Genomic DNA, 18,016 nt, shown 5'->3' with positions numbered 1-18,016 from the left:
CCCTAAACTTCAACTCCCTATCCACCAACGCTCCCAAATCCCTGGCCTCATCAATCTCCTGGAGTACAGTTCCACCAATGCGATATACTGCTGCTATTCTTTTCACCCCAAAGTGCATAACCTTACACTTTGCCACATTAAATTGACATCCATTTTTCCTAGCCCAGTCCTCCTAACTATCCAAATCATCCTGTGCACTCACAATTGCTCTACCCAACTTTGCATCATCAGCAAACAAGTGAACACTTCCTCTCAAATCCTTTCCAATATCATTGATGAACAAATTGAAAAGCAGTGGTCCAAGAACAGAGCCCTGCAGCACTCCACTAGTCACAAGACATCTTTTAGACTCCACTCCTGAATAAACCACTCTCTGGTATCTCTCCTTCAACCACCCTCCTATCCATCTCACCAACCCTATATCTATCCCTATCTGCTCCAGTTTACTGATTAGGGTTCCATGTGGTATCCTATCAAAGGCCTCGGCAAGGTCCAGTAGTATCACTGTAAACCCATTACCCCTATCCAGTTCAGCCGTCACTGTGTTAAAAAACGTGAGCAAGTTACTGAGGCATGATCTACCCTTCACAAAACCATGTTGTCCCACATACAATATCCCATTTTCATCTATCCAATCCTGTATTCTTTTCTTGACTAATTTCTCTAAGACCTTGACAATGATTCCTGATATGCTAATCGGTCGGTAATTTACAACAGCAGTCTTGGAACCACCTTTATGCAGTGGAACTATTTTCCTCTCTTTCCACCCGCTCGGGACTAACCCAGACCCGAGACTCAAATTAAACAAAATGGTCAAGGGTACTGACAATTCTTTAGCTGCTTCTCGTACTACACGAGCTGGCATACCATTTAATCCCACAGATGTATTGACATTGAGGTTATGCAATAGACTACTCAACTCCACTTCATTCACCACAATTCCCATATAATCTACTGGTACATTCGTTTCTGCAATGTCACCACCTGGATGATATATTCTTGCAAAGTGCTCACTCAGTAATTCAACTATATCAACTGATTCAGTTACCTCCCTACCATCGGCATTCTTTAAAATCATTCTGCCATGTACATTTTTCCTTTTACTTGCTACATATCTAAAAAACTGTTTAGGATTCTCTTTAGCCTGCATGGCCAATGTTCTTTCGTAATCCTTTTTTGCTTTTCTTACCACACTCGTCACCCTTCTGGCCTGCGCTTTATACCGTTCATGTGCCTGCCGGTCACCTTTCTCCTTAAATTCCCTCCATAATTGTTTCTTTTTTTGCAGCTCAAGCTTAATGGTGTTATTCATCCATTTAACCCCACTTGATTTATTATTCGGACTCTAGGTATACAGTCAGCCATTGCTTCATGCAAGCACTTCTTAACTACCTCCCATGCACTATCAACTTCTAGTCCTTGCAGTTGTACATGCCATGGCACTGAACCAATCAAACTCCTAAGCTTGTCATACTTTCCAGCCCGATAATTCCACACGTACCCTGTCTTAAATGAAAATTCTACACCTTTAGCCACTTCCCAAGTCAAGACCCTATGATCACTCTCACTGATTGGTGGCAATGTGGTCATATTTGTTACAGCCAAATCCTCAGATGTAATTACTAGGTCAAGCACTCTCTGACCCCTAGTATTTTCCATTACATGCTGTCGCAGATAGTTATCCCTTAATAACCGCATAAAATCCAATTCCTTCCTCCCGTGTGTCCTCTCCTCACTCCAACAATGCGACCATAGTTGAAATCTCCCATAATAATCACCCCCTTCCACTTATTTCTTCTATTTGCTTGTGCATACTGTCACCACCATCTTTTCCATCACCTGGTCTATAGCAGCACCCAATTGTATATTTAGTTCTGCTAGCCACAATCTCACACCAAATGGCCTCAAATGTGCTCCTTTCTCTATCCTGGAATTCAACTTCTATTCTCCTTGGCTGTAGCTCATCAGCTATCATCAACAATACTCCTCCCCCCATTTTATTCTCTCTGTCATTCCTGAACACACTATACCCATCACATTCAATCCCACTAGCTATATCATCTACAGTCAGCCATGTTTCACTAATACCAATAACCTGTGGTCTGGAATCAAATTATGCAAATCAACATAAGCTAAATTGCCATCTGCGGGTGCAATACTAGTGTTTACCTTTTTCTTCCAATAATAGCATTTTATAGCACTAAGAAATTTTATATTTAGTCATCTTTACTGAAAAAAAAAAAAAAATACACACACATACACACAGTTGGGTCTCTTTTTATGCGGTAGATACGTTCCACAGAAAACCGCATATAAAAAATTGCACAAAAAAGATCTAACTTACGTCGAAAAATTAGGAATACGCTCCATGATTTTCTAAAACTGCATAAAACTAAAGCAATGAATTAAAATAAACCTAAAATTGCATAAAAAAAGTTTATAAAAATTCAGGAAAATAAGAATGCCTAAGTTTGTTTTAAGGCTTTATTCATTTAATTTTATTGAAAAATAACATTTTTCCATCAGAATTATCATCGCTATTAGACAATATTAGGCAACAATTGTTGAACTGGTGCACAATCACTTTCATCACCAGAAGAGATAGTCAGCACATCAGATCTGTATGGTAAAGGCAACAGTTCTTCACAAACAGAATTAGCTTCTCCATTGTTCTGTGATGATTTTTTTCTTCTAACAATGTAATCAGTGATTAAACTTTGCAATGATGATTTTACTAATTTTTTTATACAGCTCGCAATATACAGACATACAGTTCTTCAGCTCACGTTGGAATTTAAAGGCTCGTTCAGAATTTGTGTCACTAACAAGAAAATGATTTTCCAATTTATTTCACAGTTCAAGACCTTCTCGAATTATATTGCAGTGAGGGGGGGACAGGTTTTTTCTTCTGCTTCACTATCGTTTTCTAGATCTTTGACGATATCCAATAATATCATCACTTAAGGCATCATCCACAAGCAATTCGTCTACATCATTCTGGCTAAATGTATCAAAATCTTCTCCACCAATTTCATGTGCCAAAGTAATGATTTCAGCTGATGATGTAGATGTTTGCAATGTCTACAACATATCCAGGCCAAGCTGCTTTCCAGCAGGCATTTAAAGTTTGTGGTCTTATTTCCACGATAGCAAATGTAACATGATTTAAGCAGTAAAATAGAAATTTTTTTTCCAAACGTCGGTCACTGTTAATGATTCGTTTTCTAGTTTATCCAATATAAATTGAAAAGTGTGCTTAACATTATATTTTTTAAAAATAGCAATTATGCCTTATCTAATGACTGAATAATGCTTGTTGTATTGGGTGAAAAAAACGCTAGCTACACATGTGGATGTTCTAAATGCAGATGACTTGGTGCATTGTCAACAATTAATAAAACTTTAAAATCGAGAGTTTTTTGCTTCATATATGTTTCCATTTCTGATGGAAACATATATGAAGCAATTATTGAACCATTCAGTAAATACAGCAATTGTTATCCAGGCCTTTGTATAAGCCATCCAATGTACCGGCAGCAGTTTTAGATCTTTGCCTTTTAGAGCATGTGGTCTTAGAGATCAATTTACTAGGAGGGGTTTCAACATTTGATCCCCTGATGCATTGCTACAAAGTAACAACGTTACTCGATCTTTGCTTGCTTTAAACCCACTTGCATTTTTCTCAGACTTTGCAATGTAAGTTTGACTAGGCCTTTTCTTCCAACACAATCCTGTTTCGTCAGCGTTAATCACTTGATTGGGACAATATCCATCATCTTCAATAATTTTCACTAGCTTCTCTTGAAAAATTTTGGCTGCATCTTCATCTACTGCTAAGACCTCGCCTGCAATCTTCACTTTATGAAATGCATTCCTTTTTAAAAACCAGGCTAGCAATCCTTGCTAACCGAAAATTCTTTATTAGCTTGGGAAGCAGAAGTAGATGCTCTAATTGCTTCATCTGTTCATAAAACCAAAGAGCTTTTTATTTAATTAAATAACCAGTTATAAGAATTCTTATTTGAGTTAATTCTTCAATCCAAATTACGAGCGCTCATTTCGTTTTTTCTAATAAAGCATCTCTCTTGAGTACGATGATAATTTAGCATTAGTTTTGTGCCGAAATGACCGATTTTCTTATTGTGCCTTCATTCTTTTTAATTGCTCTTATAGTAGATTTGTCTAAATTAAAATATTTACCAATTGCAGTAGATCCCTCTCCTTTTGCTAAGCGATCTAAAATTGCAATTTTCATTTCCAAAGAAATTGCTTTTCTTTGGTGCTTTTTTTTTTTTTTCTCCATGGGCCAAATTAAATCTTTAAAATAAAAATTAGCAAAATTTAGACTTACGATAATGAAAAGACAAACACAAACTTACATGCAAAATTAAACTTCACGGACACTGACTGCTTGCACGTCAATCATGTTACGCCAAAATCTGCTGCAACATGCTGTTCATTATGTACAACGGTACATAATGAACAGCATGTTTTGAAGTTATGCAGTGCATAACTTCAAAACAGCATAAAGAAACCGAGTGTGTATAGATGCATGCTCCCAAAGTGAAATAAGTAATTAATTACTTCTCTTGTGAAATGTAAAAAAAAAAAAATTAATGTAATTAACAACTGACTAGATAGCGTACCCTCTCCCACCAATGAGCTGTGGATTCGAAACTCGCAATGGGCACAGATGTTTGTAACTGTTTTTAGGTAAGAGACGAATTTCGTCATCTGATGTGAGACCACAGCACTGCTTATTGGAGGCCTGAAGTGGCTTGAGAGGTTTCCATGTTTGGTCATGGAATATTAGCAGGATACCAGGTTAAAATGAATATAAATTACAATGAAACTGAAATTAGGAAATTCACCGATCAATAAATACAGGAAACCCTTGTATAATGCAGTACTTATACAACACGGTCTACAAATTGTAGTAACCTTTGTTCAACGCAGTCTACAATTTCTAGCAACCCTTTATTTCTTTATTAGGAAATTCACCGATCAATAATTTTTAAGTCCAGTGGTGAAAAATATTTTATATATTTTTCACCACTGGACTTAAAAATCAGATTTTATCTTCGTTAAATTTGTGACTGCCCATATCGTGCAAGTAGTTATAAGTATTGAATTTAGTTTTATTGTATCCCTGATTAAGGTACTATACAGAGGCTTTTGCAGTCTGTGTAATTCTCAACAAATAGTGCAATTAGAGACAGCTGGAATAAAAACGGTGCTAACTAATGAATCAAATGTCCCCTCTCACAGAAGCAATGCTAGACTCAAGCAAATCTATATGTTGCACTGAAACACAGTATCTAACTAAAACCTATTGTCCAATCTTTTAATTATGAAATAAGTGTTTGTTTCATTGCATTTGAAATTCTTGATGTCATTATGACAGATCACAAAGGCTAACTTCAAATAAAATTCTACCAAGAATTGAAACATGCCATATAATGAGTGTGTGAGTTCGCCTGCCACCTCAAATGCAAACAAGCAGCTATAAAATTCAACCAAGGGTTGAAACTGTGTGCGTTTGAGCCAGTCAGTAATGAGAAGTTCCATCGGAATGTGTTAAAACTAACAGTAAATGTTTTTATGAGTTTCAGATGTTATGGAATTTGATTGAAGAAAATTAGCATTTCAACTCAACACCTGTTGGTTGCCTTTGTCTTTTTTGGGTCGCATGATCTTTTTGTTAATACTGCACCAATCATATGCACGTCTTTATAACTGCTCTCACATGTAAAACAAAATTCAACTTGTACATATTGTAATAATTAAAAAAAAGTTGAGTAATTTATATGCGTATAAAAGGATATCACCTGTAAATCGTTGACATGCCATAGGTTCGCCATCTTGGGTTTACTGTATAAAGTGTTTATTGTTGAAAATTGTCTTCGTTTTCTGCTAGAAAGCGCATTAAAAATCATAAGTGTGTTATTCTCAAGCTGAGCAGTTTATTTTCTGATGAGTTACATAAATATGTATTGCCTTTTTTTTTTTTTTTTTAATGTAAAAGTTTATTTTTATCGTAATGGCCACTAAAACTGCAATGAAAGGGAAAAAACCAATACTGAAGAGGAAATTCATTTCTCTCGAAGAAAAAATTAAAATCTTGAATCGGTTGAAAATTGGAGAAAAACTAGGAGTTGTTGCCAGGACTCTGAATATAAATGAATCAACAATTTGAAAAATCAAAATGAACATAAAATCTGAGAAAGTGTTATTGCTGGGTCAACGGTAAGTGCAAAGCTCATTGCTAGTGTACGCGATATTCTAATAGAAAAACTGGAGAAATCTCTAATGATTTGGATAGAAGATTGCACTTGAAAGAAAATTCCTTTGGATGGACACCTTATTAAGCAAAAAGCTCTCAAAGTTTATAAACATTTAAAAGAACTTGATCAAGATTCTTCAGAAGAAATCTCTCAGCATGGATTTTTGTGCCAGTAAGGATTGGTTCGAAAACTTTAAAAGCGGTTTTCTTTGCATAATCTTAAATTCCAGGGAGAATCAGCATCAACAGACGTTGAAGCTTCCCAGAAATACCCAGCAGAACTTTTAAAAATCATTGAAGAAGGTGGTTATAGTGCTGGCCAAGTGTTCAATGCGGATGAATCTGGGTTATATTGAAAAAAAAAATGCCAAAACGCACCTATATTTCGAAAAATGAAAGATCAAATCCTGGATTCAAAGTTTCCACAGATAGAATTACTCTACTGTTTTGTAGCAATGTATCAGGTGATTACATGACAAAAATCAATGTTTATTAATTTCTTTTTTTAAGTGCTTTGTACCTGATGTAGAAAGTTACACAAAGAAAAATAATATGGACTTCAAAATTCTACTAATTTTAGATAACGGAGCAGACCACCCAACAAATTTAAGTCATCCGAATATTAAAATAACTTTTTTGCCGCATAATACTACTTCACTTATTCAACCACTCGACCAAGGAATAATATCAACATTTAAGTCATATTATATTCGGCGAACGTTCCAATTAATTTTGGAAAAAATGGAATCTAATCCAAACATGACACTGCCTCAAGCGTGGAAAGAGTTTTCAATATTGAATTGTGTGAAAATTATATCTCTGTCCATTAAGGAATTACAACTTTCTACGCTGAATGCTTGTTGGAAAAAAATATGGCCTGAAGCCGTTCTTGAACAAAATTTTGTACTGCCAGTGGATGCCGAGCTAAGTTGTTCCAGAAAATATAATAAACGCCGCACACATTTTTGGTGGAGAGGGTGTTTACGATATGGTTGAAAATGAAATTATTGAATTAATTGATGGAGAAACAGATTTAAATGAGGAGGAACTGGTACAATTAATAGATGACGTCAAACCAAATGGCAGGAAAAGTTCTGCCAAAGATTCTGATGAATCCTTTAAAGAATTCAGTTTAAAGATTTTAGCAGAAGGATTGGACTTGGCAAGAATGTTAGGAAGTTATTTTACGGATAATGATTCCTCAATGGAGTGCTCCAGAAAATTCACGAGACAATTGGATATTTGTTTAGCGCCATATTATGAACTTAATAAAAATATTGTCGCATAGCGGTAAGCAAAGTCTTATTACTGACTTCTTGATAACTAAACCAGCTGAGTATGAAATGAGAATTATAACAAATGATGTCCAAGAGATTTCAAGTGGTGACAACTAAAATATGTGCTTTACTGTCTAAAACACTTATGCATTATGTCCAATGAAATTTATGTACAATTTGTAATTTTTATAATTTTATACTATGTATTTATCTCATAGTTTATGTTTTCTTATCATGAATTATCTGAATTAAATAAAAATATTGTTTTTGTTGGATATGTCATTGTTGTTCATATAATTTTAAAGTTCCGACAATTTTGGAACCTAACCCTACTTTTTCTATGTGATCTAAGTCTCGCATAACGCAGTTTATATAATGCGTCATTTCTATGGAACCTAACATCTGCGTTATATGAGGGTTACCTGTATATTACTTTCATTGTATAAGAATAAAAATATTATGAATATCTAATTAAAATGTAAACAAATAATAGATAAAAAAACTATTTTGAGAAATTTATCTTGCACTGCATTTACTTTTTTATATATATTGGTATCAATGTAATGTAATTTCAGTTTTCTAGAGAATAACGTTTTCAGCAAATTTTTCCCACGATGAATAGTTCCTGCAACAAACTGTCCGTGAACCAACCATTTCTACAGGGCACATTTCACCATTTTTAGTTTGGTTAATATTTTTCTCTTTGGTTATATACTGTGTATCATGGAAGATGGCATTCTTTCTTCAGATTTTACTATCTATACCAAAGTGCAAGAGGCTTCACACTTTGGGTCATGCATCCTCCTAGACATAAATGACTTTTTCACATTGACCTCAAATGCTACTTATAGTTTTGCTCATGACAGTGCACTCATCCTTCTCTTCATTTGATAAATCTCATATCACATAACAATTCCAAGTTTTACCATCATTTATAACCAATGGTTTAAATACTAATCTTGCCATTTTCCAATGGAGTGAAGAAAACTATGTTAACTTCAATGTTACTAAAACACAGTTGCTATTTCTAACAAGCAAGGTTTCCTTCATCCCCCTCTTACCTTTGAGAACACCCAGAACTCTAGTTTCTGCCAGCAACTCAAGTGTTTCATCCTGCATACAGGCAAACTGGCTAGAGAACACACACAATTACTAGACAAAAATACTAGTAGTGGGAATCAGATGTCTGTGGATACTGGATTATGTAGCATGGGCAGTGGGTTATGGGGCAAGGAGGGTGAAGTGTTCTTAAACCAGGAGACTTTAGTCTTCATGGAGGTGTCATGTAATTAACAATATTCGATTTCTCTTACTGGCTCATCTTACACCTATAGTTTTCTTGGCAGGCAGAAACAAATTACATTCACAGCCTCTCTCTCTCTCTCTTTTTTTACAAATTAATATTCTGTTTTGCTCTAATTTTCAGCTACAGAATCACAAACCCTATGCAAATCCTCCTAATCTTAAAATGCTATTTTCACATTTGAGATAGTACATCAAAAAACCTCTCTAAAACTGCTTGACGCTAGGACAATTTGGTTAAAAGACAACTCTCACACACACACATGTTACACCTGATATCTTAGGAATATAGTATTCTCAGCCATCATGGTGTAACATGAAGAATAAATATCATAAATTAAAACCCCTGCATAAAAAAAATGAATTATTTAATGGAAAATTTCTTGCATCCAGTAATATGTATAAAACGTAAGGGTTGTTGTTAAAGTAGCTGATAAAGGAAGGAATGTATTAATATTGTAATATGACTTAAAATAAGGAATTCTAACTAAATAAGTAGCTAACAAAGGAAAGTATAGATTAATATTGTAATACGATTAAAAATGAGAGATTTAAGTAAATAAGTAGAAAGGGGTGAGTCATAAAATACGTTATGTGAGAGATTAAGTTATTAAGTAGAATTCATAGTAAAAGTTTGAAAGGGGATTAAGTCAGGCTAGCACAAGAAAAGCAAAGCTATCGCTTAGGGCCGATCCCCGGATTGAAACATTGAGAATGGGCTTGCCGATCAAATGACGTTTGGCAAGAAAATGCCACCCTAATTGGTCGATGATTAAAAAACAAGTAGAAGGAGGAGCAAGGAAGTAAGAAAAGGTGCCGTTAGGGGAGCAGCTATAAAAGGGTTGGTAACCCCCTGGGGAAGACCCTTTTTTGGATAGTCGCTTTTGGCCTTGGAATTTGGTTTTGGTTCCGGTGGAGTTCACGGGGTTTTCCTGAGTGGAGACAGGGGTGATATCTCCTCGTCAAAACACGGAAACGAAAGTGAGCGGGATTTCTATTCCCGTTTTCCCGAGTAGGAAGCAAAGAAAAAATTGCCACAGAGTCCTAGAAGAGGAGGGATCTTCTTCGTTTCAACGCTAGTGATAACTACGCAAAGCAGAAAGCTGTAAAGAGATCGATGTCCTCGTTGCTAATAGTAGAGCAAACATATGTGTGTTAAAGTATTCCAGAGTTACGAGAAGTTATACCAGGGGTTCGTTTGGAAAAGAATAAAGGCCCATACGAAAAGCTCAAGAAAGGTACTGTAAATCATAACCTATGTTAGCTAGAAATTTGTCTGTGAAAAGTATCAGGATTCCAATATAGAACTGTTGAAGTTATACTAGGACTTTAGTATATGATAGAATGTGTTATGTGTAGATTGACTAGTGTTAAAGATTTGTGAATGATTAAGAGTCCTAAGGTATTTTTGCATGTCTGTTATATTGCACAAGATATTTAAATGACATAATTGTGTGTTAGTGCAAATAACGGTATAACGAAATAGTGTGAATTAAGTAATTGCGTATCCTAAGAATTGAATGCCTAATGTATAAAATAATTGAAATGTCACAAGTATGTGTTAGCAGTGAATAATTGGTTAATCTATTTCAGTATGAATAATCAGATAGTGTGAATTGATCTAATTTGTTCACATCAGGTGAATTTATGAATTAATGTGTATGGTGGCATAATCACAAATAGCCATACTGCTTGTAATAATTTAATGTTAGTCTATACGTATTTTAGTTTAGTACTTGAATTGTACCATGTTTAGAAACTTAATAAACCTTTTGTTCAATGATAAAAGAGTTGTCTGATGTTGCTAATCCAATGCACCGCTTAAAATCATCGTACCTAATCACGCGGGAAAATTTAATGTTGAGAAAAGAGATTAAGAGCCACGACTGCAATAATATTTAAATACTAAGAGATATATTCGAGATTGACTTTCTCCCTATTTATGACAACATAAATGGTGCAGTTAATAACCACTTGAAAATATTGTACTTAGTCACGCGGAAAATTTAAGTTGAGAATCGAGTTAAGTGTCACGACCGCAATAGTTACACTTTCAGATATATTTGAGTTGTTTCTCCTTGTTTATGTATGAAATATCCTAAACTAAATATCCCAAAAGGCGCAGTATAAATACAAATATTAAGGGTACTACGGGGAGCAATAACTTAGATATTGGTATAAGTTTTGGTAAAATCTCGGGTATAGAAGTTAGAAGAATATAGATAAAAGGAATTTGTAAGCTTAGAGTAGAAATCGTAAATTGGGACACAACACACACACACACACACACACACACACACACACTCCATTGACTTTCTCATAAATATTCTGCTGCTACTTTATGTCTTTTCAGAGCAAATGACATGTGATTAGGGTCTACAAACATGGTTAAAAAATTTCACCCCATCCTCCATATTCTGCAGACATCATCTTGAGTATAACCTTTTGTTATTAGAAAACAATCATAAACACAACTAATAAGCTGAAAATGTGCTGTAGTGAAAATAACTGCATGAATTTTTTTCATTTCTAAAAATCTCATGTTTTACAGGAGACGGATTTATGAATTCATATATTATTGAGAAATGGTTATTGATTGTGCAAGTGCATATTTTTCTGAATAAAATTTTGTTCTTGTTCAGTTATTATGAAAACTTTCATTTTATCCTAAAACACCAAACAACAACATTTTTGTTCTCTCATATAAAAGGATGCCAGCAAATAAGTTATTATTATTGAGTAAGATGATCATCTAAAACAATCATACGAAAATGTAAATTTTTTTTATTATTAACATGTTTGCTGCCACGCTACTTCGGCATAGTACATAGAGCAATTTCACTTCTTCAAGGTTAGTTTGGTACTCTCGTTGCCGGCAGTAAGCGTCATACGAGTATACTTGTATCTGGCTTGTGCAGAGCATATACCATCTATGAGAATACACAGTTTTGATGCTAGCTCCACAAGCCAATCATTTTCACTTCTTCAAGGTCATCATCATCATCATGCGTATCAAGGATTTAGGCCTAACATGGCCTGAATCCTTGATATGCACGATGACTTCTAAGGCCGCAATTCCGGCCTTAGAAGTCATCGTTGAACGTTTAAGAGGACGTCCTGGTTTTCTTTTTTCCTAATGGCTTGTATTTTAAGGCTTGTTTTGATAATCTTTCTGTTCTCATTCTTTGAACATGTTCCATCCATTTATGTTTATATTTTTTCAAGGTCAGTACGGTAATCTCATTGCCGGCGGTAAGCGTCATACGAGTATACTCGTAGCTGGCTTGCATAGCTGGTTTACCAACTACAAGTATACTCGTAGTTGGCAGCGAACGTGTTAACATGCTCCATACTGCAAGTATACTTCTTTAATATTTACCTAAACTAAATTCTGATGCAATACAGCATTCTGCTATTAACACAAGGTGCTGCATACATATCAAGGAATGGCATGCAACATGAATACATGGCAAGAGGAGTATGCTGGAAGGATGAGTACTTATCCAATTCTGAATGGTTTGAAGCACATTTTCTGATATCTTGCAACTCTCTGGAATATGATTAAGAATCAGAAATACTTCACTAATTAATTTTACTGCAAGATTAATCTGTTCATCTGGCAAGATTTCTGTAAATATATAAAAGAGATTAATAAGAAATTCAGGCAACTTACGTTGAGAAATATACTACAGTTAATAAACATATGTAAGTATAAATGCTGTTCTAGTATAAAAACACTACGTACTGAGTATAAATGCCATATAAAACTCTGTAACAAAATCAAAACCCATAATAAAAAACAGAAAAAAATTATAAAAATTATTTTTTTCAAAAATGATGAAAAAAAAAAAAAATTCAAAGAACAACTTCACTAACTGCTATTCATCTCTAAAAATATGAGATCCTACTGAAAAATGAGCAGTGACTGCATCTCAGATCAAACTAGAAAAGGATGCCAACAGATTATATTAACTTCTCTGGTTGATACTCACTGTTTATAAAAGAAATGACACGAGCAAATGTTTTCACACAAATTCATAACCAGTGTCAAAGGTACTTCATCTTCAGAAATAAATTAAGATAAGTAATTACAATACAAATGCAGAGAGAATATCCATTACAACTTTAAGTTCTAAAGTACTATAGAACCAATATGAAAGCATACAACATTTCACCTGGAATCCTATTCCAGGATTGCTGGCACATATGATGTGTGTGGTACCCAAATTGATGTTTCAGCAATACTTGAGTCATACAGTTTAACAAATTAAAATGATAACACAAGAAAAAGTTTATCATCATCATCATCATTATTAAATTCCTGGCATGTACCATCAGAGTGTACAGGATATTATGCTACTACTACATGAAAAGTTACAACACCAAAAGTTAAAATGGATTTGACCACAGTTTTGTATACAGCTAATTTAGTATTCTATTTCTTCTCTTATTCAATATAAATTTATTCACTTGACTTTCTACAATAATAGATAATATTTCCATATTTGCCATTTTTACTAAAAATTAAGTCTAAATAGATGAAAGGTTTTACATGTTCTATGGGTTCTCCATTCAGAACACATTTTGATGTTTTCAATGTTTCTGCCTATTTTCATTGTCTTTTTATTGCTGATTTTCATACCAAATTTATCACAACGTTTATTCAATTCAGTCAGGGAATCTTGCAGATTTGTGCTAGATATATTTAGTAGTATAACACATCTTCATAAAGTAAATAGCCAAAATTAACATCTTACAGTTTTTATATCTGATTTAATACCACTTTCTTTCATAACGTGATCCATATAGATAATGAAAACAGGAGATGTACATTCTTGTCTCACACATCATTTAACATCAAACCATCTTCCTGTATCTCATTCCATTCTAATTGCTGACCTACAACTCAAATCAAAACTAAGTACTGCTTGATGTAATGTCCCATTTACACTATACAAACTGTAGTGTTTTGAAGAACTTTCCTCTTGGCACCTTATCATATGCCTTTTCCAGATCTATGAATAGTGATCATTGTTATATTCCCAAGATTTCTTAACTATTTGTCTTCAAGTGAAAATTTGATCCTGACAACCTCCATTTGGCCTGAATAAGCTTCTCTTCCACAATCCTTTTAAGCTGTTTCTCAAATATACTTGCAAAAAAAGGAGAGCACGGATTATGAATGATACGTAAGCAGAAAGCAGTGCGGTTTGCTAATATGTGGAATGAGTTTGAAGGACAAAGTGAATTGTATAGGAGTGACAGACTGCATTTGAGTGGTTTTGGTACGAGTTGCTGGGAGAGACTGCTGCTGAAATGTAGAGAAGTGAGTGCAGGGGTGGGAAGCAATGTGGAAGAACGGAAGAGTAAGACAGGAGAGATTGAAGAGGTGGTTATGAATGAAGACGTGAGCAACATGAGTATAAAGAATGAGAGAACAGGTGTGCCAGATAGACAGGGAAACGGGGGAGGCTCAGGTGGTAAGAGGAACACAGTGTGAGAAAGATATATGCTCCAAGAGGATATGAATGCATGTGTAGACAAAAAGGGAAGGGGATGACATCGGATCAACGGAAAACAGCTGCATTTGAAGAAGGTTGTTCTAAGATGAATAAGGAGAAAAAGAAATGCCTCGAGTTAGCATGGAGAAGTCACATCAAATAAGTGATATTAGTGGAACTAGCTATAGACCCAGGAATAGCTGCTGTATTTGTATACAAATGCAAGAAGTGTAAGAAACAAGGTAAATGAAATGGTTGCATTAGTTGAGTCTGTTCATGCAAAAATTGTTGGAATAAGTGGGACATGGTTGGATGAGGACGGCATCCTGACAGGAATAGAGATAGAAGGATATGATGTGTTTTGTGAGGATTGAAAAGGTAAAAAGAGTGGGGGGGGAGTGCTATTGATGATAGAGAAAGAGTTACATCCATACAAAGTAGAGATGCAAGAGGTAAATAGTGTCAGTGGTTTTTTTCAAACAGTATGGTTTGAGATAGAAGTGAATAAAATGAAATACTTAGTGGGATGTTGTTATAGACCTGATAATGTGGATAGTAGTGACTATAAAATGCATAATCAAATTAGCCAAGCAAATAAGAAAAGGGTGATCATTTTAGGCAATTTTAATTATGACAATAGAGACTGGTATGATGAAATAGCAACTGGAAGTAAAGAAAATGAATTTCTTGAGTTTATGAAGGAAAACTACCTTAACAGAGATTACACAACTATTGAGGGTCTTGGATTTGATCATCTCATCCGAGGATGTAATTATAAATGAGGAATCAAATCACCCTCCACTTGATGAGAGTGACCATGAAGTGATTACCTGGATGATTGCCAGCAGTGCAAGGACCTTTGTGAGAAAAGGGTATATGTGGCTACAAGGGTGGTGATTATGAGGAGCTCAGGAGAGACAGCTTGCAGGTGTAGCATGGAATGAGGAGTTAGCTGGAATAAAGATCAATGCAGCTTGGGGGGATATTCAAGAATTATCTAGTAGAAGGAATGTCTAAATGCATTCCATGGGACAGAAGGTTAAATAAGGTAGGTGTGAAATGGATGAATGAAGAAATTAAGCATGCAAAAACATAGTAATAAGAAGTAGTAATAACCAATTCCATGAAGATTACAAGGAGGATGACTTGGTTGGTAAGAGTAGCAAAAGTGAAGTATGAGCAGTAGTTAGCTAATGAAGCCAAAAAGAATACTAGGGAGTTCTTTCGATATGTAGCCAGAAAAAAAACAAAAGAATGATTATGGAAGGATGACATTGATTGGTGAAAATGGTATAAGGACAACTGCTGCAGAAGTGGAGATACTTAGTGAGCAGTTCATAAAGGTCTTTCATTCTTGTGAATATGACATCATGGAGAGATTGACAGCAGTTGATGATGGACAGGAGAGAATGACAGCAGTTAATGATGGAGAGGAGAGACTGACTGTAAGTGAGCAAGAGGTGTATGGGGAATTGCGCAAACCTGATTATGGAAGGATGACATTGATTGGTGAAAATGGTATAAGGACAACTGCCAGAAGTGGAGATACTTAGTGAGCAGTTCATAAAGGTCTTTCATTCTTGTGAATATGACATCATGGAGAGAATGACAGCAGTTGATGATGGAGAGGAGAGAATGACTGTAAGTGAGCAAGAGGTGTATGGGGAATTGTGCAAACCTGATGTTAATAAGGCTGTGGAACTCGATAATATATCACCAAGTATTCTGAAGGAATGTGCCAGGGAGTTGACATCTACTTTGACATATTTTTTTAATACGAGTTTTAAAATGGGTCGAGTTCCAAAAGAGTGGAAGGAGGACAAGATTGTGCCGCTTCATAAGGGAGGTGATAGAACTCAAGCATCAAATTATATGCCTGTCTGTGTCAGGTGTTGTGGTTAAGTTGTTGTTGTTGAAGCTAGTGAGACCAGGATCCAGAATTTGGCTGACAACAATTATTATGTTTGATGGACAGCATGGATTTGCTGAAGGGAGATCACGTTTTAGTAATCTACTTACTTATTACAATAAGGTGACGGCTTCCTTGGACAGAGGAGAGGGATATACAGTAGTATACTTAGATTTTGCAAAGGCTTTTGACAGATTACTGAATGATGAGTTGATAGTCAAACTAGAGTTGATGGGGGTTGGATATTAGATTAGTGCATTGGATCAGAGAATGGCTATCTGATAGGTATCAGCAAGTTGTGTATGGGGGAGCAATATCCCTGAAAAGGAAAGTGGTATTAAACATGAGATCAGAATTGGAGATGTTAATGTCAGCTCTTTGCTTTATGCGGATGATGTTATACTTTTAAAGTTTGCAAGAATCCCTGAGAAAATTGAATAACTGTTGTAATAGATATGGTATGTAGCTCAGCAATAAAAACACAAAGACAATGAAAATAAGTAGAATCGTTGAAAATGTCAACTGTGTTTTGAACAGAGAACCTGTGGAACAAGTAAAACATTTCAGTTACTTAGGCACGATTTTTAGTGAAGATGGTAAATTAAATATGGAAATAGACAACAGAATTAACAAAGCTGGTATGATAGGAAGTCAATTGAATAAATTCATATGGAATAAGAGAGAAATTAGTCAGAACACTAAATTAGCTGTATACAAGACAGTGTTCAAATCAGTTTTAACTTATGGATCTGAGACCCTTTCTTTTAGGCTTGCACGGTGATCCGAATGCATTTATGGAAATTATGGAGACAACTACCGTGTTTGAATAAAAACTTTAGTTTACTATTACTAAAATTTTACAATGCGACGTTTCCACCTTTATGTCAAGGTCATCTTCTGGAGCGTACAAATATACACAAGAAACAAGCTATACTACAATCATACTGGTTTGTTAAACCGCTACCACAATTGTTGGCCTGACCTCTGGTGAAAAAAAAAAAAAAAAAAAAAAAAAAAAAAAAAAAAAAAAAAAAGAGGATAAAGGACAAAACAGAAAAACTACTAAAGTCTGTCACTTCTTGGCCACCAGACACAGTTAAAAAAATCAAACCCCACTACACCCACTCCCCCAGAATATATGGGGTTCCAAAAATACACAAACAAAATGTACTCCTTCGACCAATAGTGGAAGGAATAGACAGTCCCAATTACCACCTAGCCAAGAAATTAGCGGCAACACTCAAGGAATTGGTAGGTCATTCCCCCTCCTACATAAAAAACACACAACACTTTATAAACATAATCAAAAACATAACACTCGACAAAGACGACTTATTAGTCAGTTTTGACGTTTCTGCCCTTTTCACTAATGTCCCCATCAATGACACAATTCTCCTACTACAGAACAAATTTCCGCCCGACATTACGGCCCTCTTTGCCCACGTACTAAAGTCCGGTTACTTCGTGTGGCAAAACAAATTCTACCTACAAAAGGAAGGTACAGCCATGGGCTCACCATTATCCCCCCCAATCGCAAACTTCTACATGGAAACCTTTCAGCAAAGGGCTCTTGATTCCACCACACTTCGACCGACAATCTGGCTCAGATACGTTGACGACGTGTTCGCGATCTGGCCGCATGGGCGACAAATGCTAAACACATTCCTCAGCCACCTAAACAAACAACACGAACGCATACAATTTACCATCGAAATCGAAAACCAAAATTCACTCCCGTTCCTAG

At 35.4% G+C, this 18,016-nt stretch overlaps 1 protein-coding gene across 3 annotated transcripts in view; it reads right to left on the bottom strand.

Moving 5' to 3' along the window:
- Positions 1-18,016, bottom strand: part of Epg5 (ectopic P-granules autophagy protein 5) — a 923,436-nt gene that overhangs the window by 121,414 nt on the left and 784,006 nt on the right. For all 3 annotated transcript variants that reach the window (XM_090395201.1, XM_090395199.1, XM_090395200.1), the window contains exon 42: positions 12,242-12,490. In XM_090395201.1, the coding sequence (XP_090251327.1) occupies positions 12,242-12,490 (249 nt within the window). The remainder of the gene's footprint in view (positions 1-12,241; positions 12,491-18,016) is intronic.

Source organism: Typopeltis vanoorti, chromosome 7, assembly GCF_054136105.1.
Source record: "Typopeltis vanoorti isolate ZY-2024b chromosome 7, IOZ_Tvanoo_1.0, whole genome shotgun sequence".
NCBI classification, from domain to species: domain Eukaryota; kingdom Metazoa; phylum Arthropoda; class Arachnida; order Uropygi; family Thelyphonidae; genus Typopeltis; species Typopeltis vanoorti.
This window is presented reverse-complemented; position numbering and strand designations above follow the sequence as displayed.